The sequence below is a fragment of the Muscardinus avellanarius genome, assembly GCF_963383645.1.
Source record: "Muscardinus avellanarius genome assembly, chromosome: 14".
Taxonomy (NCBI): domain Eukaryota; kingdom Metazoa; phylum Chordata; class Mammalia; order Rodentia; family Gliridae; genus Muscardinus; species Muscardinus avellanarius.
Window position 1 is genome coordinate 73,707,219 of NC_137800.1, and position 27,671 is coordinate 73,734,889.

At 50.5% G+C, this 27,671-nt stretch overlaps 1 protein-coding gene across 2 annotated transcripts in view; it reads left to right on the forward strand.

Moving 5' to 3' along the window:
- The window catches only part of GMPR (guanosine monophosphate reductase), a gene marked incomplete at its 5' end in the record, with an annotated part of 46,640 nt that extends 19,717 nt beyond the window's left edge, over window positions 1–26,923 (forward strand). For both annotated transcript variants that reach the window (XM_080710878.1, XM_080710879.1), the window contains 5 exons: window positions 10,607–10,688; window positions 12,129–12,235; window positions 20,392–20,434; window positions 23,675–23,834; window positions 26,674–26,923. In XM_080710878.1, the coding sequence (XP_080567004.1) occupies window positions 10,607–10,688; window positions 12,129–12,235; window positions 20,392–20,434; window positions 23,675–23,834; window positions 26,674–26,854 (573 nt within the window). In that variant the 3' untranslated portion in view covers window positions 26,855–26,923. The remainder of the gene's footprint in view (window positions 1–10,606; window positions 10,689–12,128; window positions 12,236–20,391; window positions 20,435–23,674; window positions 23,835–26,673) is intronic.
- Window positions 26,924–27,671: the final 748 nt, after the last annotated feature.

Consider the following 27,671-nt stretch of genomic DNA (forward strand, 5'->3'; position numbering starts at 1 on the left):
GGGCCCGTGTGGGCGACGGGTACGGAGAAAGCAGCAAAATTCATTTCCCTCCACAGCAGTGCTCCCTCTTTGGTTTTTTATATCACAATAAGATTTCTTGAAGGCTGTGAAATAATAATGTGGTTCCTGAGGCAGAACTCCTAAAAACTTATAGATAAGGGTGTTGGGAATAATCTTTTGTTCTAATACTCAATCTTGGACATGGGTCCCTGACACAGCTTCTGGGTAGCTCTTGACCTATATTTTTAATCATATTCTTTATTTTTTGTGGTACTAGGGATTGAACCCAGAGACGTTCTACCTCTGAGTTACGTCCCCCAGCCCTATTTTTATTTTTTCATTTGAAAAAGGGTTCCCACTAAGTTTCAGTGTCTCACTAAGGTCACTGAGGCCGGCCTTGAACCTGCGATCATCCTGTCTTAGCTTCCCAAGTATTGGGATTACAGGTGTGCATGACCGTGCCCAACCATATCCTTTATTAACGCAGTAAACTAGAAAATATAAGTAAGTGAGGTTTCCTTGTCCCAAGGTCTTTGCTGCAGCAAATGACCCAAGAAGGTAGATACGGAAACCTCAGGTTCGTACCCAAGCCAGACAGGAGTTGTGAGTCACCTGCTGTTTGTGGTTGGCACCATGGTGTGGCAGTGTCGTGGGCCGAGCCCCCGCCTGCGTGGGTTTGATGCTACCTCCCGTGCATAGGGTCAGAGGTGGGTTAAAGAGGTAGCCTGTTGGAGAATTGCTTGGTGTGTGGGAAAACCCACACACCTGGGTCACAGCAGTGTCCTCTGTTGTGGCAAGTGTGAAAGGAAGAAAAAGCATCCAGATTTTCCCTATCTAGAAACAAGTTACTGACACATTTCAGGAGGTTGACATCAGTGCCCTGTCTTCTTTTCAACAGGTCTGCAAAGAGTAGGAACGGTTATCCCCAACTTACTACAGATCAGGAGCCTCTTTTTTTCTTTTCTTTTTGTAGTATTGGGGATGGAACCCAGGGGCCATTCTAGCTCCCAGCTATACCCCAGCTCTATGTTTTATTCTTCACTTTAAAACAGAGTCTCACTGAGCTGCAAGTAAGTAGTAGCTGAGGTTGTCCTCAGACCACGATCGTCTGTCTCAGCCTCCCATGTGAAGCAGCAGAGCTGGGATTTCTTTCCCTCCCTCCCTCCCTCCCTCCCTCCCTCCCTCCCTTTCTTCCTTCCTTCCCTCCCTCCCTCCCTCCTTTCTCTCTTTCTTTCTTCTTTCTTTCTTTCTTTCTTTCTTTCTTTCTTTCTTTCTTTCTTTCTTGTACTGGGAATTAAATCCAGAGGCATTCAATACCTTCGAGCCTAACCCTCAGCTCTTTATATTTTTTATTTCCAAACAGGATCTCACGAAGTTGCTAAGGCTGGTCTCAAGCCTGCGATCCTTCCGTCTCAGTCTCCCAAGTAGTGGCATTACAGGCGTGCACCCCACGCCTGGCTTTGCCTGCTTTTGAACCTTATATTAGCAGCCATCAGTACGTCTGAGTCTCCTTTGGCTCGGGGGGGTGTCAGAGAGCCACCATAACGTCTTATCGGCTGTGTAGAGTTCCGTGGTTCCTGGATCCGAGCCTCAGTGTTGTTTCCTGGACGCCCTAGTCACTTGGTTCCTCTCTCTGCTTGGCAACTGGAGGCAAAGCTGTTAAAGTCCCTCTGTGCTCTTTTTCCTAGCCCATGTGGGCTGCTATCATAAAATGCCATAAACTGGGTAGTTTATAAACCACAGAAGTTTTTTGCTGACAGTTCTGCTGGCTGGGAGTCCAGGTGTCTGGTGTTACCATTCCTTATAGATGACCCCTCTTAATGCATCTTTATAAGAGAAAAGGGGTTAAGCAGATTCCCTGAGATTCCTTTCTTAAGGACATTAATCCCATTCACGAGGGCCCCACCCTCATTGCCTGATCCGAAGACCCCACCTCCCAGAATTAATGTTTTTGTGTTGCTGGGGAACAAACCCAGGCCTTGGACCTGCTAGGCAAGGGCTCTATCACGGAGCTACACCTGCAGCCCTCCTCGTACTTGCAAGAGGGATTGAGTGTCAAGACCAGAAGTTGCGAGACACAGACATTCAGACCTTAGCACTCCTGAAGTTAGGGCGGGAACCTGAGCCAGTGAACACTGGGACACTGTCCTTTCTGAAGCTCCCTTTCCTGGCCTGTGTAAAGGAGATTTCGGTTCCGATGGTTGGAGAGCAGTGGAGGGCCTGCTGTTCTGTAAACAGAACAGCATTCCCCGACTGGTGTTTGTTTGTAGGAAGTTCCATCAAGGGCATGTGCTGTGAGAGCAGAGCCAGAAATGGAGGAGGAGGATTTGGGGGTAGGCTGAGGGTTGCTTTGATTTAAAAATTAAGAGAAAGCATGCCTCATTTTTGGGGGGAGGATACCGGGGTTTGAACCCAGGGTCATTCTACCTCTGAGCTACACCCCCAGCCCCATTTTAATTTTTGAGACAGCATCCCTCTGTGTTGATGCAGGCCTCACTAAATTGTTGAGGCTGGCCTGGAACCTGCGATCCTCCTGTCTCAGCCTTCCAAGTACTGGGATTACAGGCATGGGCCACCACGCCCAGTATGCAGTCACTTCTTTTAAAGGTGGCCCCCCCTCCCAGAGTGCTCTGTTTGATGCTCATAAGAGCTGGCTGTGAGGCTCAGCTCCTGAGAAGGGAGGCAAGTTGCATAGCTCAGAGGCCCAGTGCGCCACCCCTAGGGACTAAGACCAGGGGAGGGAGGGTAGTTCAGGAAGGAGGGAGGCTGTACAGGACAGGGAATGGGTATTGCTGCCAAAGCAGGGCCTGGGGTTGCTAAGAAGAAGGGGAGGGGAGGGCTGGGTGTGCTTTCCCACAGCCCCCTGGACACCTCCCACAGCGAGGGCCTCTGTGCACCTGCTGGCTGGCCCGAGGAGGTGTTTTTGTCGCTCATATTGGTTTCCCAGCAATGGAAAGGAGACTTTGGCAAGGTGGATGTTTATTCCTAAGCTATTCTGTGCCTGCACTGACCCCTGAAAGCTTTGATTTGCTCAGAACCCTCCAGGACTCCAAAGTCCTTGGTTCTTGGTGATTTGGAAAAGGCCATTTCTCTTCTGGCCTTTGGAGGCATTGTGAGGGCCCATTAACATTTAGCTGGTGCTGTGGAGCTGAAAGATACCGTATGAATGCTGAGCTTATTACAATGGTTACAAAACCCCCAACAGAAGGGGTGCTGGGCAACGCTCCTGGCGGAGCTGGAGGTGGAAGCCAGGCCCGCCTTGCAGCCTGGGCTTTTTCTCCCAGTCACGCAGGGCGAGCCTTGCCCCACGGGGTGAGGGGAAGCAGTGCTTTTAGGAGAACATCTTTGGCAGAAAAGGGTCCTTGTACAGGTGTTAGAAGGGTGTAGTGAATCCTAAGGCCGTTGACCTGGCAGCTTTCAGAAAGGAACAAGAATAACATTCTTGGAGCCATTCTAAGTACTGCAGAAAAGGGCAGCTAATGTGCATGAGCATTTCTTTATTCTTTTTATTTTAGTTTTTGTTTCTGGTGTCAGGATTGAACGCAGGGCCTCACAGATGTGAATCAGGCATTCTGTCACTGAGCTATTCCCCTAGCAGCACTTCTCTTTATTTACTTATTTTTGGTACTGGGGATTGAAAACCTTGGGCATTTTACCTATGAGCTATACCCACAGCCCCAAATTTTTTATGATTTTGAAACAGTCTCACCAAGCTGCTAGGTGTGGCCTTGAACCTTTGATCCTCCTGTCTCAGCATCCCAAGTACTAGAATTACAGGCATATACCACTACACCTGCTATTTTATCTTTTTTTTTTTTTGGTGGTGCTTGAGATTGAACCCAGGGCCTTGCATGTTCTAGGCAAACACTCTGCCACTGACTTAGACCCCACCTGCACAGACGCTTCATCTTTTTGGTGTGGTGCTAGGGCATGAACTCAGGCGCTTCCTACCTCTGAGCTACACCCCTAGCTCTGCTTTATTGTTTAGCTTGAAACAGGGTCTCACTAAATTGCTAGGTTTATTATTAAGTTGTCAAAGCTAGCCTTGAACCTGTGACCCTCCTCTGTCAGCCTCCCGAGTACTGGGATTACAGGTGTGTGCCACAGCACCTGGCTGGACGCCTCTATCTTAATCCATATCTTAGAATAGGGATAATGGCACTTCTGTCCATGAGAAACTTCACCTTAGTGAGGTTAGGAGACTTTCCGAGGTGCACACAGCCCACGAGAGGTGGTATGGTGTGCGGAGCAGGTGACCACCCTGGCCGGGCATCCCACATCACACCAGGCGCAGCCAGCCGCGTGTACTGACTCAGGCTTATTGGGGTTGGGATGTCAATGTCCCTCCCTGGGCCTGGGGTCTAGTACTTGTGGCTCTTTCTGACCTGGTCCTGGGGAGGTGTGTTGGGACATTAGACTAGAGACCCAACACTGTGTCCCTCAGGGCGGCCACTATAGCGGAGCCCCCAGCAGCCTCGGGATGGCCTCAGCATTTCCACGCATGACAGCGGCTCATTCAGCACACCAGCCACCTGCAACGGAGATGGACACATTTTTTTTTTTTTTTTTTTTTTGGTGGGTCTGGGGATGGAACCCAGAGGCATTCGACCTTCTAGCTACACCCATTGGCTGGGCGTGGTGGTGCACACTTGTAATCCCAGCATTTGGGAGGCTGAGACTGGAGGATTGCAGTTTGCAGACAGCCTCAGCTACTTAGGCCCTTGGCAACTCAGTGAGACCCTGTTTCAAAATAAAGAATAAAAAAAGGGGGGTGATGTAGCTCAGAGGTTGAATGCCCCTGGGTTCCATCCCTAGACCTGCAAAATAATAATAATAATGCTACCTCCCCTGTCCTATTTTGTATTCTTTATTTTTATTTTTATTTTTATTTTTTTGGTGGTACTGGGGGTGGAACCCAGAGGCTTTCTACCTCTGGGCTATACTCCCAGACCTATTTTATATTTTATTTGGAAACAGGGTCTCACTAAGTTGCCGAGAGCCTCACTAAGTAGCTGAGGCTGGCTTCAAACCTGTGGGATCCTCCTGTCTCAGCCTCCCAAGCACGGGGATTACAAGCGTGCGCCACCACGCCCGGCTGTATTCTTTATTTTGAAAGTGTCTTACTAAGTTGCAGAGGACCTCACTAAGTAGCTGAGGCTGTCACGAACCGCCTCCTGAATGCTGGGATTAGAAGCGTGCACAACCACACCTGGCTGATGGACACTTTCTCACAGTGTTCTTTGCAAGAGCCACAGGCGGCTCTGCCAAGCAGTGTGTTGCCCTGAAGTACAAGGGGCTGTCACCTCTGGCTTTTCTATTTTCATTCTGGAGTGGCAGCTGAAAGGTGTGGCCGGCCTCAGAGGCTCACGTCATGCACAACACTCGGAGCCACAAAACAAGCTGAGCCTGGCAGTGCCCGGGCAGTGCCCGGGCCCCACTTCGCTGGGGCGAAGGCACTGGCGCTGATGCTCCGTGGCACCCTTGCTGCTCTGGCCCAGCCCAGCCTGGTACCTGCTTGCCAACCCGGCCCTTTGCCATGCTATGGAAAGCTTTTCTTGGTAGGGGGCTCCAGAAGAGCCCATAAAAACTGGGTAGATAAATGATCGGTTTGGGTGATGGAAACCCCTGGAGATGTTTGATGTTGAGGGCTGCACTGTGGGGTGAATGGACTTGATGATGCTGAACCATAGACTTAAAAAGAGTTTAAACAGTAAACATTAGATTTGTGAATTTTCCTGCAAATACAAAAGGGGCGGAGGGAGGTGGGAAGAAGAGCAGTATAGAGAGAAATCGCTGTTAAATAGAGGGCTTAACTTACTGAGTGCCGCCGAGAGCCAGGCCCTCCCTGGGTTAATTAAAAAATTAAGAATTTTTAAAAAATTATATCGGTGCACTGTAGTCATACATCTTAATGGGTGGGGCACATTATGGTAGAGGCATACATACACACATTGCTCATTTAGCCCTTCCTCAATTACCTCCTCATTCCCTCCCCCTCCCTCCTTCTCATGTTTGGCTTAGTGATTGATTTTGATAGGTCTGTGAATGTACATCATGTACATTAGGGAATTTCCCTCCCCAACACCCCCCACACACACACACAAAAAAAAAGAGTAAAAAATAGGGCTGGGGTTGTAGCATGGAGGTGGAATGCCCCTGGGTTCAATCCCCGGTGTCAAAACAAAACAACAATAAAATAAAATAAAATAAAATAAAATAAAATAAAAACAACCCTGTAACAGGGAGGTCCAGAAACTGACCCCAGGTGTTTCTGAACTTTGCCATAGATATGGAGGTCTAAAGGGAACCTGGAAAACATGGGGCGGGTGTGCAGTATGTATGTGTGTGTTTAGAAGACTTTGGTCGTAGTCTGTTTGGGTTACTTTACAAGATCCCATAAACTGGTAGCTTATAAAAATCAGAAACTCGTTTCTCCCAGTTGTGCAGGCCGGGAAGTCCATGATGGAGGCAGGCTTGGTGCCGGGTGAGAGCCAGGTTCATTGACAGCCGTCTTTTCACTGTCTCCTTGCATGGTAGAAAGGTGGGGACCCCCTCTTTGGGCTCTTTGTAAGGGACTAGGCCTATTCAGGTGAGTTCTGCCGAATAACCTCCCAGAGGCGCCCCCTTCTAGTACCCTCCTCCCCTTGAGCGTGAGGATTTCAACACCTGCCCATTTCAGTCCTGGCTGCCTACGTGACGTGCCTGTGACCCGCCCGCCTGCAGCACATTCTGACCATCCCCTACCCGCGCCTCCCCCACCACTCGGTGCTTCCTGCCAAGATAAAATAGACTTGGCACCTAATCACCCAGGCCAGCTCCTCCCTGCTTTCCGGGTCCTGCCCAAGCCGGGGCCACCTCCAGGGGCCCTGGGACCCCTCCCTGCCTGGCTGTGCTGTGCCCTTGTTCTTGTTTTTGATTTTGGTCCTGATCTCCTTTATCCAGATTGTGCTTAGTTTCAAACTTGAATAGGCAGCTTTTTGTTCCTGTGAGCAAAAGTCCCCTGGTCCCCAGCGGTCCTGTGGTGTGGTCCTGTTTGAGGCATTTTATAACCACCCTGGGTTTTCCCACTCAGAATCAGTGACCATGTCTGGACTGTGAGCCATGCAGGGGAGGGGAGTTGCTGAGGACCCCAGGGTCACTGAGCAGTGTACCACCTTTGTGAGCTGAGTTACATTGTCCACAGTAGGCTCTTGAAAATAAAATGATCTGAGCCAGGAGTAGCGTACATGCCTGCGACACCAGTACGTGGGAGGCTGAGACAGGAGGATTGTAGGTTCAAGGCCAGCCTCAGCAACTTAGGTCCTCAGAAACTTAGGGAGACCCTTTTACAAGATGAAAAATAAAACTCAGACTTTTAGCAACTCAGCAAGACCCTGTTTCCAAGTAAAAAATGAAATAGGGCCAGGCATGGTGGCACACACTTGTAATCCCAGCCTTCGGGAGGCTAGACCAGAGGATTGCAGTTCTCAGACAGCCTCAGCTACTTAGCAAGGCCCTTCGCAGCTCAGTGAGACCCTGTTTCAAAATAAAGAATAAAAAATAGGGCTGGGGTGTAGCTTGGAGGTACAATGCGCCCCTGGGTTCCATCTCCAGTACCGCAAAAAAAAAAAAAAAAAAAAAAAAAAAAAAGAAGAAGAAAAGAAAAAAAGGAAGGAAAAAGAAAGAAGAATAGGAGTGTAGTTCAGAGGTAGAATGCCCCTGGGTTCAATCCTTAGTACCACAAAAATAGATAATCAATAAAAATTATATAGGGCTGGATGTGTGGCTCAGAAGTAGAATGCCCCTGGGTTCAATTCCTAGTACCACAAAAATAAATAATAATAATAATAATAAAAATAAAATAGGGCTGGGAGTATAGCTCAGTGGTAGACTATTCCAAGGTTCAACCCCCAGCACCTTAAAGCAAACACATTCTGTAGGTGGTACCAGAGTGGGGGGAAAAGCCAATCTGGATTAAATGAGATTGTGGGGGCTTAGAGTTGTTCCTTTTAAGTTCTATTAACTTAAATTTTTTAAGCAAGTCATTGGTGAGGAAGAATGTGAACGAGAGATCAAATCTTGTTTCTCAGGTCCTCCTGTTCAGTTCTTCCTGAGGTACTGGGTTTATACTATATTACAAAACAAAACAAAACCCAGACTCTTCTCTCCTCCACTTAATTATAATAGAATTCACTTCCTACTGTTAAATTCAGAAAAAGTTAAAAGAAAAAAAACCATGAAAAGTCAGATAATGTCTCTTTACCTAGATATAATTTGTTAGCATTTTGGTGTCTTTTTTACATACACACGCACGCACGCATGCATAGATTTTTCCCACTCTAAAAATACCACATGGAGCCAGGCGTGGTGGTGCACGCTTGTAATCCCCGCGCTTGGGAGGCAGAGACAGGAGGATCGCGCAGGTTCGAAGCCCGCCGCGCGCACTGGCTTAGGAGACCCTGTTTCCAAATAAAAATGTAAAAATAGGTCTGGGAGTGTAGCCTGGAGGCAGAAGGGCTTCCAGGAACCCCAGTACCACCAAATAAATAAATAAAAATAAAGAAATAAAGAAAGAAAAATAAAGAAAAAATTTTTATTTTCAAATAAATAAAAATAAATGGGGCTGGGGTATGGCCCCGTGATAGAACCCTTGACTGGCCTGTGAGAAGGCCTTGAGCTTCATTCCTAGCTCTGCAAAATAAACCCTCCCCAATAAAACCCCAACATCACATGCATGCGCCATGAGTTGTTGAACCATTCCTATTTGGGGGAATGTACTTGCAGTTTTATACTGTTATACATGATACTTCCGTGTAGTCAAATCTTCGTCCTGATTTATGATGATTTCCTCAGGAAAGAATCTTAAAAATAGAACGATTGGATCAAAAGACGGGCCTATTTTTGCATTTCTCCTATATGGGCAAATCGCTTTCCAGGAAAACTGCTGCTAAAATAGGCATCCCACCAGCAGAGAGTCTCTCTGATATTTTCTCTTTAGCACTAGTGTTTGCGACTCCCGATAATTTATTAAGTGAAAAGTAATACCATCGCGTTACCTTAATTTTGAGTATTAGTGAGGCTCAACATTTCCCCCTCCTTTTAGTAGCCATATTGCTTTCTTTTATTAGCTTGTGGCTGTTCTTTGGTGCTGTCTCTGTGAGGTGCTGGCAGTTTTCTTACAGATTCATAACCGTTCTCGTTAGGTGAAGGTTAGTTACCTTTGGTCATAATAGCACATGTTTATGTTGATTGTATGGGTGTATGTGCTTATATGTATGTGACTATTTAATTTTTGTGTAGACAGCTCTTTTTCCCCCACTCTAATGCCATCACAAGTATTCAAGATTCTTTGGACGGTAGAGCTTTAACTCTCGAGCCCACCTCTGGTCCTCTTTCCTGGCTGGCTGCCATTTTCCATGATCAGCTGGTGTTTGTCATTAAAGTAGCTTGGTGCCTGCCTAGTCACCTTTTATATGAAGTCAGCTTGTCGAGGTTAAAAAAGAAAATGCCCTCCCGAGAGGGGAACCAATTCAGTGAAAAGACGCTTGAGCTTCGGTGAAGTAGAATGAGCAGGGATACATTTTGCGTGGTTGTAGAAACTCCATCAGGGCATCTCGCCAAGTATCCCGTGTGCTAGCTGAAGAATCCACAGGGCAGTCAGTTGTAATAAAAAGGACTATTTTTGTGCTCTCAGATTCCTGCAGCAAAAGATCTTGTACTGTTTCCAAGCCAGATGCATCCTCATGGTTGATAGCTTCTGCCACTTCCTGGAGTGTGTGTTTATTCTTAGGCCAAAGCTTTGTGCTCTATAAGCGGAGCGCATGCCGATGACATTTGGTCCCTCAGGGCTCATCTGCCCTTTCAGAGCTGGAGGGGAACCGCAGCCCTGGGGCAGGACACTCGGGTATCTTCTCAACTGTGAGAAGACCAGGAGTTTTCCAAACCTAGCTCTCTGGGGTTCCATAGAGATTCTTAAGAGGTTTTGCAAGCTATGAAGATCATTATTCCTTTTGCTTTGTGGTACTGCCAATCGAACCCAAGACTTTATAAATGGTAGGCAGAGCTGCACCTCCAGCCCTTTTTATTTTACTTTTGAGACAGGGTCTCACTAAGTTGCCCGGCCTGGCCTTGAACTTTCGATCCACCCGCCTCAGCCTCTTGAGTAGCTGGGATCATAGGAATGCACCATTAAATATGGCTTCTCAGAAGCATTTTATGAGCAGCAATAAGAATTTTAATCAACTCGGTGAGCGTTTCTTTGCATACTTAATGTATTTGGGTGCCCTGGAACATTTTGTTTTTTCCACTGCTGAGATGGTCAAGTTCCTGACCCTGACTCTCGGGCTGTTACGCTTCTGATTTCTCCATTTCTGGATCTTCTCATGGCTCAGCTCACCTGGCAGCTTTCCTCCAGGTGTCGGGTTCTTGATCCTCTTCAGAAGAGAAGGAAACCCAGGAAACACTCTGGGCCATGTACTTTCAGACTTAAGTCAGCTCAGGAATGGAGTCTGGTGTCGTCTTTTCGTGCCTTGGTGGCTTCGGGACCGGTGCTCAGGTGTGGAGGGCCTCACTGAGCCCGAGCCACGGGCGATGCTCGTGACTGTGAGCTGTGTCCTTTCTGTCTCAGGCAGGCAACGTGGTGACGGGAGAGATGGTGGAAGAGCTCATCCTCTCCGGAGCCGATATCATCAAAGTGGGAGTTGGACCAGGTAAGACCTGCAGGGGCAGCAGAGGGCGCTGTGGGGAACCGGGTGACTGAGCAGGGGGTCAGTCTTCTGAGTTCAAAGCCCATTCGTCTGGAAGCATCACTGAACTTTCAGACACAGGCACCTTCTAATCGGGCTCAGAGGTGGTTGGAACCTGAGGTCCTGGTTTCAGAACGTGAATGTGAAAACATGGATTTCAGCCACAAGCAAAACAACAGCAAAAATCTCCCACCCAAAAGACACCATTGAGAAAGCAGACCAGAAGCCAAAGTCCGGGCAGGTGCTGCTTGAGGCTGAGGATTCCCTGAATTGAGTTGTGACTTAGCCTGGTTATCAGCCTGGAGGAAATAACTTTGGGAAGAACAGCCCCATAGGCTCCTAAGCTCCGCAAGCTTCCCGGACCCGGGGAGGTGTTCAACGCTGCTGCGTCAGAGCGGTGTTTTCACGAAGCCGCTCAATCACCATAGTTTCCAGCGCTCTGAGCCAGTGGAACAGTAACTCTGCTCTGCCCATATGCTGGTCCCGGAGCACCCCATTGTGGGCTCCACAGGAGGAGCTGAGCTAGGGATGACACCGGAGCCGGGGTGTGCTGACTTGTTCTGTCTGGAGGTCGTACATCCTCCCAGTGACTATTTATGGTGCCCGGCTTGCACATCAGGCTCTTTCTCAACATGGGGTAGACAGCAGTGTGAAGACCCGGGGAGCTCACAACCCAGCGAAGAAAAATAGATCCGCAGCTTTCTTACACAAATACGTACTGAAATGCTGCTTCTTGGAAGAAACAGGAACAACCTTATTGGTACAGTGACATTTAAGATGCGGTCTGAAAGATGAGATCTAGAGGAAAAGAGAGACAGACAGACAGGAGAGAGAGCAGAAAACAGAGAGAGAAAAAGAGAGCATTTGTACGGTGGACAGAAGCTTGCCCTGTCCCAGGGACTGAAAAGTCAGTGGTAGGCAGCAGGGAGAAGTGAGAAGTGAGAGAGGAGGGCTGCAGGTGGGGTTTGATCTAGCTGACTGGGGTAGTGAGTGTATGGGGGTGCTAACTGGCTGGGTGGGGGGCAGGCTTGAAGGGGACAGGAGACTTAGAATCAGGGTGCCTGTGCTCCCCGTGGACCTGACTGGGGGAACACAGTGCGAGCTGTGGTTGATCACGGGAAAGGAAGGCAGCTGAGGCAGGAGGGTGTTCACGAGCTGGTGTGGGTGCTGAAATGGAAGCCCGCCTTAAGGTCCAGGGTGGATGGGGACCCGAGGCTGGTACACCGACAGGACAGAGCTGAGGAGGGGTGAGGGGTAGGAAGAGTGCAGCCAGCTCATCTGCTCCCTGTGCTCAGCTGCAGCCCTTGCTCCCGAGTTCATCTCGGGAAGGCAATGGGGCTCAGTGCATGTCACATTTTGACGTGTGTTACTGTCTCTCTTTGGGGTCCCCCTTCCTCTGTGCAGGCTCCGTGTGCACCACCCGCACCAAGACCGGGGTGGGCTACCCACAGCTGAGCGCCGTGATCGAGTGCGCAGACTCCGCCCACGGTCTCAAGGGCCACATCATCTCCGTGAGTCTCCCAGAGGGCAGGGGGGCGGGTGTGCTGGGAGCTTCTGCGGACCACAGGGAGGCCTGGCCCGGGCCCCGGGGAGTCCTGCTTCTCGGCTTCCCTCTGGCACTGTGGTCACAGTGGCACCAAATTGCTATCTGTGTTTTCTGCAGTGGGCGCAGCCCAGCTGTCAGTAACAATACGAGGCAGTAGGTTGTCTAATGGGGAACTTGAGCACAGAGGCCACGGGGCAGTTTACAGGGCTGTTAAATACCACCACTGACAATGCAAAGGTGGTGTCTGGCAATTCAAGAGGCTACAAATCCCAGATCAGTGCGCGGGCTGGCCGTGTGCACCCTGCAGGCACCAGGACGGGAGCTGGGCCCTGGGCATGTGGTGCCTGGACTCCAGTGTGCACCTGGCGGGGTGTGTGTGTGTGCGTGCGCATGCAAACCTCTCCCTTTTATCAGGACACTGGTCCTGTTGAATTAGGGGCCACCCCACTCCAAGATGATGTTATCATAACCTGCAAAAATTCTACTTCCAAATAAGGTCATATTCTTTTTTCTTTTTTGGGGGGCGGGTGGGGGGACTGGAGATTGAACTTAGAGACGTTCTACCTTGGAACTATACCCTCAAACCTATTTTATTTTTATTTTGAGATAGGGTCTCACTAGGTTTTTCTTCTTGCAGAGGCTGTCCTCAAACCTGCAGTCATCCTGTCTCAGCCTCCCAAGTGCTGGGATTACAGCGTGCACCATCATGCCTGGTTTTTAATATATTTTTACTGGTGCGTTGTAGTCTCACCCCATAATTAGTTCCAAGTGATAAGGACATACATTCACATGGCGCTTGGTGAGTTAGGTCACATCCTAAAGTACGGAGGGTTAGGGTGGCGGTGTGTGAATTTCCAGAGGGACAGAGTTCAGCCTGTAGCTGGGTGAGCTTACCTTGAATGCATAACGGAGACCTGATGGAATTTTCCAGACGAAGGGAATTGAAAAGCATTGGGGCCGGGCATGGTGGCGCAGGCTTGTAATCCCAGCGTTTATGAGGCTGAGACAGTGGGATCATAGGTTCGCAGCCAGCCTCAGCTACTTAGTGAGACCCTCTGCAACTTAGACCCTGTTTCAAAATAAAGAATAAAAAAATAGGACCGGGGGTCTAGCTGATAGGTAAAATGCCTCTGGGTTCAATCTCCAGTTTCACTCCCATAAAAAAAGTTATGGAAGCACGAGAGGGTGACATGTTGAAAATTCTCACAGTCAAGCTGTCAGGGAGGTGAGCCAGGGGGTAGCAGGAGATGGAGGGTCAGGACAAGTATGGGCGAGAACTGCGGGGCCACCATGGTAAAGACTGGGGCTTTCCCCTGAGAGCACTCAGGAGTTCTTGAAGAGGTCTGAGCAAGAGTGTGCAGAGTGGATGGATTTGCCTCTTAGAAACATGGAACTGGCTGCCTTGGGGAGGATCAGAAATGCAGGGACTTAAGAGGGAGCTGTTGGGATGGTTAGAGGTGGAATTAAACACACGTAGACAGTGGATTGGTGTCTAGGAACCAGTCGGTGAGGAGGAGCCTGCTGCTACCCTGCCTCCTGGTCCTCTGGGAAATGCGCTGGCTGCAAGGGAAGAGGTGTGGGGGTCAGTGTGGGGTCCCTTTGGGGTGTGTTGGCTTTGAGGTACTCTAGGGACATGCAGGAGGAAACTCATTAAGCATTGGGTCTGAGGGCTGGAGACCTGGGAGCTAGTGGCCCATAGGTCATGGGAGCCTTAAGAGTGGATGAGGGGTGAAGAGCAGAAGCACACAGCCAGGGGAGGGTGGCGGACCAGGAGGGAGCAGGCCATGGCAGCAGGTGCCACCAGTGCTCAGCTGGAAATAGCAAGGGCAGTTCAGAGGTGGTGGGCTGTACATGTTCAGTATAGATGCAAATTTTTCTTACACTTTTTTATCCATTTTGGTTGAATCTACAAATCTGAAACTCAGATATGAAAGGCAGGCTATCTGGATATTATATGTATATACATACAAATACATATCTTATGAACTTGAAGCAATGGCCTATTTTTAGTTGCTGTATGATGATGCTGACTTGTACTGAATATATTAAACTCTCTGACCTTCTCACTCTGTGGTTGTTAGGCCAGGTTCCCACATTCAATAGATAGGTGATTAAAAAAAAACCTCAAAGTAAGAACTTATGCAATCATCTTTGTGGCATGGTGCCATGTTGATTTTGGCTCAGCATCAGTTTTCTGAGGGCTGATTTCTCCACCTGCTCTTGGGTATTATACTCTTCAAACTCCTACGTGCACCGCGTCTCCTTTGAGCCTTATAAGAACTAAAGTGACTTGACTTCAGGTGCAGGTTGTCTGTGCCCCTATTTCTTTTCCTTTTTTTTTCTTTCCCTTTTTCCTTCCTTCCTTCTTTCCTTCCTTTCATTTTTTTTCTTTTACAGTGCTGGGGATTAAACTCATGGGCATTCTACCTTGGAGGTATATCCCCAGCTCTCTTTAGTTCTTATTTTCAAGCAAGCTCTAAGTTGCTGAGGCTGTCCTGTCTCAGCCTCCCACGTACTAAGGTTGCAGACATGTGCTGCCATGCCTGGCGTGTACTCCTGTTTGCTCATCTGTCTTTCTTTCCTTTAACTTTTTCTTTCTTTCTTTCTTTCTTTTCTTTCTTTCTTTCTTTCTTTCTTTCTTTCTTTCTTTCTTTCTTTCTTTCTTCATGTACTTATCCATTCATTCATTAAGCAGTTATTGGGCATCTAGTGTGCTCGGAGGTAGAGTAGATGACCTAAGGCTTACTATCTCACCTTGGGATAGTAAATGGTCAGTGGCAGCTCCTAGACCCCCTGTTCAGCGCACTTTCAGCCACTGGCTCAGGCTAACACATTTATTCAGCACTTAGCTGTCCAGGCTGACGGAGCGGTCAGTTCACTTTTGCTAAGTAAGTGTACACGTGTCCCTGGAGCCGCCGCGCTCTGGTCTGCCAGGGGTATCACGTCCCTCCCGCAGCCTTGTCTTACTGGCTGCCTGAGACCACCAGGGATCTATACACAGACATTCCCGGCCCACCCTGCTGCCGGAGCCTCTTTCAGGTGCTGGCTCCCAAAAGTCTCATGCGTGATGAGCCTCAAGTCCCCATTTACTCTTATGTCCAGCATCAAGAGCCTCAAAGTCGGAACCCTGTATCACATACGTTCCTTGGATGACCACATCGTCAGAGTGGAGGTCACATTGGTAACGGTTTATGACATGCTTACTCTGAGACACCACACTTAGGTCTTTCTGGGAACTACACTTGCTCAGTTCAGAAGACTGCTTGACCAAAGATTGGGGTAGGGTGTCGTGGAGGCTCTGTGTGTATCTCAGGTGACAGTGACTGGAACCAACTTAGGATCCCTTTGCATGGCATCTTCTAATGGAGATTTTACATCCATCCATCTCGCCTGTGTAGAGGCAAAACTCAAGATACCCCGGTATAGGGATATCTGATATAAGCTGCCCATTAGGATTGCCCTGTCTTGATGGATAGCTTATATCAGCAGCTCTCTCTCTAAGCATTGTGCCCAGACCAGCAGCATCCTTATCAACTGAGAATTCGTTGGACCTTCTTGGGTTCTTCCCCAAACCTGACCTACTGAGAATCTCCAGGGATCTGTTTGAATAAGCTCTCCAGGTGATCCCCCCATGTGCCAAAGCCCAAGAACCTCTGGCTATGCAGTAGAAGCTCAGCCGCGCCGGCTGGGTGCCAGGGCCAGGTCAGCTGCTGGAACATCTCACTTTCAGGTGGCAGCAAGGGACAGCGACGGCCCAGGCCTGCCTGTGGGGCTCGTGCTCCAGGAAGGCGGCCCTTACGAGCTTACCTGGGCACCACGGGTACTGATTCTCATAAATGGTGGCTGATTAGGAGTGTTCACTCTGTGGTCTGAAGACCAGATGAAGTTCACACACCCTACAGAGGATCCTGCTCAGGGCTTCTGATCTGCTGCAGGTTCAAAGCAGCTGGCAGTTACTCTGTCCAGCAGAACTTCTCAGGCAGGTCTCCCCCACTTCCCAATAGTCCTGACCCCACAGGAAGCAGGCTTTTTTTTTTTTTTTTTTTAGTACTGGGGATGGAACCCAGAGCCATTCTACCTCCAAGCTACACCCCCCAGCCCTATTTTTTTATTCTTTATTTTGAAACAGGGTCTCACTGAGTCGCAAACACCCTTACTAAGTAGTAGCCGAGGCTGCCCACCAAACGCGATCCTCCCGTCTCAGCCTTCCGAATGATGGGATTACGAACGAATGCTGGGATTACGAGCGTGTGCCACCACGCCCGGCTCCCAGCAGATATTTTGGATTCCACCACTTTGTCCAGTTTCCTTCCAGCTGTCTCATTTCACGTGTTCACTGCTGAATGAGCACATCTGAGCCCTGAGGCTCGGCAGGGAGCCCCACCGGAGGGAGCCTGCAGCAGGGCCGGTGCCCCACAGGCTGGGCTGGAGTTGTGTTCACATTCCTGGTGGTCCACACAGGCTTCAGAGAGGCAGAGAGTGGAAAACTCCATACCCCATAGGCAAAGATGAAGGGGTGGGCAGTTAAACTTTTTTTTAAAATCACATCATAGTTAGAAGGACCTGGTCAAATGTATAGCCTGCCTGCCTGCATTCCTTCCCTCCTTCCCTCTTTCCTTCCTTCCCTCCTTCCCTCCCTCCCTCCCTTCCTCCCTTCCTTCCTTCCTTCCTTCCTTTTGTGGCTTGAAAAGTTCACCTTGAAAGCCAGGCATGGTGGCGCACACTTATAATCTCAGCATTTGGGAGGCTGAGACAGGAGGATCGCGGTTTGTGGCCAGCCTCAGCTGCTTAGTGAGGCCTTTTGCAACTTAGTGAGACCCTGTTTCAAAATAAAGACTAAAAAATAGGACTGGGGGTATAGCTTGAAAGTAGAATGCCCCTGAGTTCCATTCCCAGTACTGTTTAAAAAAAAAAAATGCTTCACCTTGTAAAAGCTAGTAGTAGAGATAAACATAAAAAAAAAAAAAACGCATATTATCAGAAATGCTACCTTCAAGATAACCGCTGGTCCTAGTCATGTGTGTGTTCCCACACATGCACATTGGGATGCAGGGAATACTGGGGGTTGAATCCAGGGGCATTCTACCTCTGAGCTATGCCTTAGCCCTTTTTATTTTTAGTTTTGAAACAGGGTCTCACTGAGTTGCTGAGGGTCTCACTACCTTGCTGTGGCTGTCCATGAACCTGCTATCCTCCCATCTCTGCCTCCCAAGTACTGGGATTACAGATGTGAGCTATACTCAGCTCTAATCTTTTATTTTTTTTTTCCCATTTTTATAGCTGTGTGGCTTTGGGAAAGTCACTCTACCTTTCCTGAGAGTAATTTTCCTTCCATTTGCAAAGTGCCATCTTCAGGTCTTCGTGGTATTTGAGTAGAAAAATGTACTAGTACGTTGGTCGTGAGTGGTAAGGCTCTTAGTAGGCGCCTGAACTCTTTCCTCTCTAGGCATGCTGACAATTCACAAATCACCCGCTCATGTCACAGAATGCCTTTGGTTCCTGAATATAATGTTAACAGTCTCGAAAAACAAAATAAGTAACCCTGGGAAACTATGGTATTGAGTATTTGCACAGGGCAAAATAGTAGCCAAATTGTACTCTTAGAAAGCAACCTTCCTGCAGGTAGGACTTTTTCTGTGTGAAGGTACAGGTGTGTCATGGATTGTAGGAGGGTACCCTCTGTCTCCTGAGAATGGGAAAGGATGCTTTTGACCAATGTTTGGAAAGTACTTATAAATGCTGGGAGGGCACAGAGTGCTCTGTCTTGAGGCATCGTGGGAAGTGGGATGGCATACAGCTAATGGTGTGTTCTGGATTTTGGGGGGACAGCGCCCATTTCATAAGTGCACGCAGACAGTGCACCCAGGTGGTACTGCAAATACAGTGTCCTCTCTGCTGCACATCACGCAGTCATACTAACTGCCGGCTTCTCTGCTCATCCAGAGAAAAGAAAGGCTCACTTTCTTGTCCCAGTGACATGGGACATTCGAATCAGACCTCACCACCAACCACATTGTAGCTCTTTTGAGAGCCCACGTGAGAAACTTGAGCATACCTACAGCTACTTGCAGTGCGTGAACAAAAGTGTTCAGGGTCAGCTGGGAGTGGTGGCGCACACTTGTAATCCCAGCGCTTGGGAGGCTGAGACAGGAGGATCGCACAGGTTCAAAGCCAGCCGCAGCTACTGAGTGAGGCTCTCAGCAACTTAGTGAGACCCTGTTTCCAAATAAAGTATAAAATAGGTCTGGGAGTATAGCACGAGGTAGAAAAGCCCCTGGGTTCCACCCCTAGTACCACACACACACACACACACAAAGTGTTCAAGGTCAGATTTCCAGGGACCTATTCCAATGACAGCAGGAGTTTTCTCAGTCTATTTGAGGCCCTGTGGTGAAGAGCTGCTTTTGATAAAGAGATAAAACCCTAGAAAGTTTAATTGACAGGCAAGTGAAGGGCATATGGAAGTTGTACTTTTAAAAGAGAAAGCCATGCAGGAGCTTGGAGGTGCTTAGAACCACAAGCCCTATGCCAGTCTTCGCACAGAGGGCTTTGGTTGGATACTCTACACTGGGGAACAGCCTCCAGGCCAGCCAGGCCTCCGTGCCCCACGGCTCCTGCAGGTTCGTGAAGCCACAGGAGAACACCACACTTGATCCAGGAAACAATCGCAGTGAGAAAATGGTAAAAAGCAAGACCAAGGCTTTACACCACCCTTCTGATCATAACTGCAGGAAGTAATGAAGCAGGGATTGAGCTTCGCTGGGATGATGGGACTCATAAACTGCTGGGAAGAGAGTTTTGAGCCACGGAGACTTGTGTCCACCTCAGGGCAAGATGCTTTTTTTAATTTTTTAATTTTTTAATTTTTTAATTTTTGGTGGTACTAGGAGTGGAACCCAGGGGCTTTTCTACCTTTGGGCTATACTCCCAGACCTATTTTATACTTTATTTGGAAACAGGGTCTCACTAAGTTGCTGAGAGCCTCACTAAGTAGCTGAGGCTGGCTTCGAACCTTTGCGATCCTCCTGTCTCTGCCTCCCAAGCGCGGGGATTACAAGCGTGCGCCACCACGCCCGGCTCTGCAAGGTGCTTTTGATGGAGTGGTTTCCCCTGGCTCTGCATGGACGCCCTCTGACTCCAGAGGTGCTGGCAGGTCCTGCAAATGGTCGCCCAAGGCAGTCTCAGGGGACCTGTGTTCTCTGTCCTTCCCAAAGTGGGCCTGGCCCCTGCACAGATGGGTCCCCCCGAGTTCTTATATTTCTCCTGGACCCATACCAAACTTTGGTCTCTGTCGCCATCACACTCTCCCGGACTGTTACGTCTCTCTCCCTCACCCTTTGCTGTTCCTGGCTGTCTGGCTGTCCCTCCAGAGCACGGTGCCCTCCTTTTCCTCCTCGAACTTCACCCCGGGGCATAGTGGGCGGGGACCTGGGCACTTGGCATCGGCATAATGTGTTTGTAAGAAGCAGGGCGAGCTCTGCCTCCTAGGAACCGTGTCCTGTGTCGCTGGGGGGTAAACACAACCCTTGGCGCTGAATCCCGGAGCTGCAGCCCCAGGTAACAGTGAGCGCCGTGCGCTGAGCCGCCCGGCCTGTGCTGTGCGTGGGCAGAGTGGGTGTCGAGGACGGGTGTCTGGTGTTTCGGTAACTGGGTACAGCACACAAAGAACAGGAGACGCCTGGGGTGGCTGCAGAGATAAAGGACCCGACCCCATGTCCTTTCCGCAGCTCTTAAAATAATCTAGCCCTTGTACTAAATAAATCTTGCCTCATTCCAGGCCGGGGGAGGAGGAGGCGACTCCTGAGAGAGAATGGTTGTGCAGGGGTAATGGTGGTCAGAGGACAAGGACTTTCTTTAGCTCCGTGGCCACTGCCGCCTCCTGCCCCTTAAACAGGGTGCCTGAGCCTGAGGGGCGGGTGTGTGGGGATTTGGGGATTAGAGAACTGGGTGGGACTTGGGGAGTGGAGGGTGCGATACAATACGCAGTGGTGCAGACTAGGCCAGGAACCCGTGCCGGGCTGAGGGCACAGCCCCAGGTGCTCCCATCGCCGGATCACCCTGCAGAGGGCACAGCGGCTGGCCCCAGGCGCTCACATCCTGCCCTTGTTCTTTCCTCTGAAGGACGGAGGCTGCACCTGCCCAGGAGACGTTGCCAAGGCCTTTGGTAAGGAGGGGCCTGGTGCAGAGGGAGGGAGGGAGGCTGGGTGAGGAGGGGCAGCTGGGGAAGTTCTGGGCCTGCCCAGCGGGTTCTCTTCCAGAGTCGCATGCCCTACCGGCTGAAATCCTGGCCTTGTTCGGTGCTGGTCCGCAGCACAGTAGGCCAGGCGCCCAGGAGATCGGGGTTGGGGGTGACAAGCTACAGGCCAGGAGGGCGTGAAGCCACAGTCTCTGGACTAGAAAAAGGACCTATGAAAGAGGACAATTCACACACGGGGCTTCCTTTTTTTCCCTTTGTGCTGAGGATGGACCCCAGGGCCTCACACATGCCAGGCAAGCACCTGGCCACTGAGTTATGCCCCTAGCCCCAAGGCAGACCCCCCCCCCCTTGGTACTGGGGATTGAATCCAGGGGCATTCTACCTCTGAGCCCCACCCCAGCCCTTTTATTTTGAAACAGGGTCTCACCAAGTTGCTAAGTGGCTTGCTAAGTTGCCGAGGCTGGCCTCGAACCTGTAAATCCTCCTGTCTCAGCCTCCTTGGTACTGGGATTGCACCATGCCAAGGCCCAAGGGGGCTCTTTTGACTCAACCTAAGGAAGGCAGAGTCCCAGCTGCCAATTTCTCTGGAGTTTGAGGAGCTGCTTACCACTAGGGGGCAGCAGTGTCCACTGTAATCCTGAGGGTTGTCACAGCAAATGCAGCCGCCGGGTCTTTTGGGGGGAAGAAACCAGACTGTCCAGCATCTCAGTGGGCAGTAAAATGGGGAAGCCGCCAAGCCCTCAACCTGTGCAGAATGCAGAAGCTAGGGCTGGCTGCGTAGTGTGGGGCTCCAAACCTAACTGGGAGCTCTGGGTTCCAGCAGGAATTAAAAAAAAAAAAAGAAAAAAAAAAAAGAAAAACCAGGTTCCCCTGTCCCTACCCTTTTCTGGTGGCAGCAAAAATATTTGTGTGTGGCTATCTTAGGAATTCCATTTTTTTTTTTCTGGTACTGGAGCTGGAACCCAGGGGCATTCTAGCTGCTTTATAACAGCCCAAAGAATATCATAAAACTGTGATCATCCCTTCTAATCATAGATCTTAGCAACAGAAGGGAAGATAGGGCGCTTTCTCTATTCCAGTGTTCCTACCTTATGTCAAGAGGGCCGAGGCCAACCTTGGGCTCCCTGTAATACTTTCCATGTCCTGTGTTGAGAGCAGGGGCTGGCTGGCCACACTATAAAGTGACTGATCATTGAGAAGGCACCTTGTAGCTAACAGCCCCCAGGGTGTCTCCCTCCCCCACCCTCCTTCCAGTAAGTGCCGGGTGCCTGTGCAGAGCCCTGGTAGAGGGAGAGGGAGCTTGCCAGGGAAATGCTGATTAGAAAAGGAGATGAGTGTTAAGAGGCGAGAGTATCTGGGCACTGCCACAAGCACTGGGTGGTTCTGTTTGTGCTATGGGTGTTTGTGATCTTCAGGCCAGAGACCAGTTATCCCCCAACCCTTAGAATGCCAGCCCTGCAGAACATGGCTGTTTGGGGAAGGGACTGAAGCGGTACACACTCCGTGGCCCTCTACATGTTAAAATGACAGAGGGAAGAGGCCAAGGCCACTTTTCTGGCTTCCTCTGTTTTCTCCTCCTACTGAGGGCTTTGTTCCTTTTCTCCGAATTACTTAATCCAGCTCTATCTTCTAAATGTGACCTTCAGTAGAAACCCTAGGGAAAGTTATAGCAGTTTCTTAATGGCTTGGCTTAGTCCATTTTCTGTTGCTGTAACAAAATACCCAAGTCTGGGTAGTTTATAAGAATAGAAGTTTATTTGGCTCAAGGCTAAGGCGGCCAGAGAATCCAGGAGCACAGAGGTGGCATCTTCTGGGCTTTTGGTGAGGGTCTTCTTGCTTCATCCAAACAAGGCAGGGGGCATCAGAACAAGCTCTGAGCTCAGGTCTCTTCCTCTCACAAAGCCGCTAATGCCATCAGAGGGGTCCCACTCCCATCTTGTGTAAGCGCCTTCCCCAAGCCTACCTCCTAATATAAATGTGAAACTGGAGATTTCCAGCACATGGACTTTTTTTTTGGGGGGGGATACATTCAAACCATATCACTGAATATTTTGATGAAGAGCCCTCTTTCCATTACCCTAGAAAAGGATGAGGAATGGCGACTTCTGTAACTGGGGGTTGAACCCAGGAGCATCCTACCACTGGACTATAACCATAGCTTTATTTTTTGTGGTACTGGAGATTGAACCCAGGGGCATTCTGCCTCTGGGTTACATCCCAGCCCCATTTTTTATTCATTTTGAAACAGGGTCTTACCAAGTTGCAGAGGGCCTCACTAAGCAGCTGACTGGCTGCAGACCATGATCCTCCTGTCTCAACCTCCCACGTACCGGGGTTACAAGCGTGCGCCACCACACCTGGCTTATTTTTTAGATTTTATAATGGGGTTTCGCTTAGTTGCTGAAGGCCTAAGTCACTGGGGCTGGCCTCATTTGCAAACCTCCTGTCTCAGCTTCCCAAATACTGAGATTACAGGCTCGTGTCACCCTCCCTGGCTACTTCTTGCACGTATTCCAGAGACAGCTGGCTGTTCTCTGTCTACTGTTTGCTACAAGTGGGGGTGAGCAGCCGCCCTGCTCCTGCTCCCACACAGCCTGCAAAGGCAGTTCCAAGAGCCCCATCTCCCCTGTAGCTATTCTGGAAATTACAGTCCTTCAGTGGCAGGTATAACACATTGACTCTAGAGCCCCGTGCTCATCCCAGTCGGGGTGCAGGTTGAGTTTTACCCAGTGCACACCGTGGTTTCTCTCCTGCAGCCCATCTCTGGCGCAGAGGCCAGTCTCTTGCGATCTGTAAGTACAGAGAGTGTCAGAGTCCAGAGCTTCCGAAGCCCCATGGGGACGTTGTAGAGGAGTTAACTGTTAAGTACAAGAGTAGACAGCATGCTTTCTAAGATGCCTCAGGTGCCCGATGTCCACCTGAATCTTAGGGCGTTAGGCTTCTGTATAGAAGATGTCATCATTAGTCATTAATAACCATCAAGCATTTCTAGTCTATTGACCACCAACCTGCTAGAGGGCCCATGTGCTGCTAGCGTCCATGTCCCTGCTGAGCCGGCTCCCTGTTTTCAGGAGAAAGGCAGAGCCTCTCCTGTGGCTCGAGCGGAGGAGAGGGGACGTGTTGGGAAACCACCGAGCTCTTTCTGCTAGTCCTTATTGCCTCATCTCTTTCTCTGTTGCTCCCTTTGTATCCATCCTTGGGGCGTAGGAGCCGGAGCTGATTTTGTCATGTTAGGAGGGATGTTCTCAGGCCACACCGAATGTGCGGGAGAAGTAATCGAGCGGAACGGACAGAAACTCAAGCTCTTCTACGGGATGAGCTCTGAAACGGCCATGAAGAAGCACGCGGGCGGCGTCGCCGAGTACAGGTGAGGCTGCTGGGGCTTCCTGCTTCTCCCTCGCCGGCGTTCGGGTTCTCAGGAAAGGGGCTGGGAGATGTGTCTGGCATCTTCTTTCCAGAGCCTAACTCGCACGCAGCTGGCCTTTGCGGGGTTTGGAGCCCAGAGTTTGGGGCACATGGGAGCAGTCCTGTGGGGACACCTGGCAGGGATTCCATGGCAGGAATCATCCAAGCTCCAACAGAGCCTTCCTGGCGCCCTCCCACTAGCCTCTTGGCTCTGGCCTGAGAGTTCAGGCGGCAAGAATCGGGCTGAAGAATAGATCTCTCACTACAGGGGAAACAAGTGCCCAGGTCCTGCCCTGTAGAGTATCTCCTTTTCACCCGCTGTAGACTTGAAAGGTGAGACAGGCAGCTCTCTTTAACTGAGCAGCTCACTGCAAAAGTGGCGCTCATGTCTACCAATAATATTCTAAGCCCAGGATTCTCCAGGTCCCCTGGCCTTCCCTCCAAACTGCTTATATGTGCCTTAAGAACCTGATGGCAGAATCTACCCACTCCCTGCCCCTGCCTGGTAGAGCCAGTGCCCGCCACCAGCTACACAGGGTGGATGGGGCGGAAGTTTCGTGTCCTCAGAGGGGAATCGCTGTAAGTGGGCTGCTGGCCTTGCCCCACAAGCCTCAGGCCTTGCCCCTGTCTGGGGTAACATCCCAAGCAGCCTCTGTTTCCTGCCACTTGGTCCGCAGCTTATTTTTAAGCACGGGATTCAGATGTGTGCATGCATGTATGTAAGGCTCGTTGAGTGTTATGAACAGGAGGTGGTGGAGAGGAATAATGTTATCAGGGCCCTCTATTAGGGTTCTAACTTCCATTCTCTCCAGTCCTCTCTTCTTTAAGGAACCCTCAATAAAGATGATATTATAGTAGGAGAAGGCAAGGGGGTGCTCAGTGAGAAGCAGGAGACACACTCCTTCCCAGTGGCCTCAGAGGCACCCGCCATAGCTGATGGGGGAGGTTGCTCCACTGGGCCAGGGGCAGCCAATCGCTGCCTCCGTATGAACCTGGCCATTGGGTTATTGCGTAGCCATCCCAGGGCCCGTGCAGTGGAGCCACGTGTCTGAGAGGCTGCTAGGCCCTTGCTTTGCTTGTTGGACATCTTTGGCCCTCTAGCAGATGCAACTCTTTGGGGTCCTCAGACAAGCTGTGGCTAAGGAAGGCCAGAGCAGGCTGCAGCCAAGGAGCTGAAAGAAAAGCCATGTTCTGGAACCATCACAGGAAACCAGACTCTGGAGCACCAAGACTCAGTTCTGGCAGCAGACTCAAGTCTTAGGCAAGGAAGGAAAGTGCTGAAGGCCTTAGAACCTTAATCACAGGCAGCCAGAGCCCCGCAGGCTGGACCTGTCCGGCCTCTGGGTCTCTCCCTCTCTCTTTCTTGTCAGTTTGCAGCCGTATGGCCACGATCCTGTCATAGGAGGAAGTCCCTGCTTTGACATTATTTAATTGTGGCATCTTTGTTGATGAAGGCTTCGCTCATTCCTGCCCCTTTGCTAACCATCTCATTCTCCCACCGTCCCTGGAGGCAGAGCAAGATGCCTTAGTTTTGCAAATGAGCAGACTTCAGCATTGATGACAAGTGAGTCACCAGTGGTGACATCACCAGTTAGCCAAGAGGCAGCGGCGAGATTCTGGGTGATTTCCAAAGAGTATCTGAGGAGAACACAATGGCAACATGGTGGGCCCATGGGTGCCCCCAGTCACAGAGTGAGCCGGCCTGGGTGTGGAGCCACGCTGGCTCCTGAGCTCAGTGCACGGAACCTGCCCGCTCTGCACACAGCTGGTGGTTTAAGTAGCTAGATATCACCCAAGGGGAGTCTTGCATGCTCAGCAAACAGAAGTGAGCACCCCATTGACGTTCTACGTAACGAGGTTCTGATCAGGACAGGTTATTTTCCCAGTTAATGAGGATAGCCACAGCAAGGTACAGAATGCAGGTACTTGTTAGAATTCAGCTGGCCCCTGGCCGTGGACGAGAGTAGGTATCAGATGACCTTCCTGCAGGGCCCCTGCAAGTGTGCACTGTATCACCAAATGGTGTGAGGACCTGGCTTGTGAAATTAATCCGTGGCCTTGTAAAGAGAGGGATGAGGGCTCCACAGGGCAGCCAGATGTGCCATCATGGCTACCTGAATGCCAGACCCAATTCTCCCCTGTGCTCCTCTGAAAACCCTAGAGGTGTGTCCCAAAGCCCCGCAGGCGCCCTGCTGAGCCTGCTCCTGGTTCTGCTCCAGTCCTGCCTTGCAGGGACCCCCACACACTCTGGCAAGAGAGGGTAGGCCTGGGAGAGTGCAGAAGGTCGCCCCAAACCCAGGCAGGCTGGCAGCGGAGCTGTCCACGCCACCTGGGAGGGCCTGCAGACTCCGTGCTGTCTCTTCTTCTGAGTTGTCCTGTCGCAGAGCTGGCACCCTGGGCTTTTCCTGTTGTTGGTGCAGGAAGGCAGGAGGCTGGTCAGGAGGTCACCCCAGGTCTGTTTTCCTCGATGAGCATCTGGAAGTCGGTGTATACAGCCTTTATGTTGGTTTCCTGAGGGGCAGAGTGGGGGCATAGTGCCAAGGACAGCAACATGCGGGACCTTACGGACCTATGGCTCCATTAGGCATTTGCAAACAACACTTGTCTGCCAGCAGCGAGGCTGTGCCCTTCAGGTGCGAGGACCGTGTCCATTCTGCATGGCTCCCGGTAGGAACGGGCAGAGGTGCTGTCCAGCTACCTGCCTAGCTGGCCTGAGCTGCTCGCAGAGCTGCAGCACAAGGAATATAATTCCAGTTGGCTTTTTAGGGAAGAAACTAACAAAAACTTCCTTTTCCTTCCAGAGCCTCGGAGGGCAAGACGGTGGAGGTGCCGTACAAGGGGGATGTAGAGCACACGATTCTGGATATTCTCGGGGGACTGAGGTCTACCTGCACCTACGTGGGAGCCGCCAAGCTCAGGGAGCTCAGCAGGAGGGCCACGTTCATCCGGGTGACACAGCAGCACAACACGGTCTTCAGTTAGCCCCGGCACAAAGCAGCGCCCGCTCTGGCAGCGGCCTGGGCAAACACCCGCTATCCCGTCTTCCTGAACAGCAGAACCCGCGCCCGTCCTCGCCCTCCTGCCCGCCGCAGGGAGGCCGTGGGGCTCTCCCTAGTGCCTTCTTGGGGCCCCGAAGCAGGGCACTGATTGGGCCAGAGCCCAGCTGCCCAGAGCTCACGGCCTCATGGTTCAAACCAACCCTTGTGATTTTTTTTTTTTTTTTTTTTTAGAAAATGATTTCACTTTAATATAATGCTGTTATCATGCGAGTTGGTTGAGTGCTGGAGTTTGCATTCGCAGTTCTAACTTGCTCAGGTCCATAGAGATCTCTTGGCCGCCGTCCCAGCCAGGTGAGTGGCCTCTGGGCTGTTAGCACACGAGGCCCCTTGGGAGGAAAAGGAGCGCTGAGCTGGAGTCAGAGTACCCTGCACCCCCTCCCTGCAGCTTTTGGTTGCTGGAAAAGAGTAATGGGTGGGGACACAGAGAAGTGTTTCTCCAGCCAGCGGTGGTGGCGGGTGATGCATTTTCACCAAAACCTGCATGGTATGAGCCGTCTCTTGCCATCCCCGAGAGCTGCTTCTGGGCAGCTTCGATTTCCTTTCCTCCAGCCCCTTTGCTTGCTTTCTCAGCCTAGCTTGCAGGCCTGCCCCTCTCAAAGAGGTTACAAGCTATTTTGCAGGAGCTCCATGAGATGTTTTATGGAAAGGTTATGTGCAAAGAAATCGGTGGGTAGAATCCTCTGAGCGGCAGCACGTGGCTTGGCTCAGTAGCACCCTGAGAGGCTTCAGTTTAAAAAGTG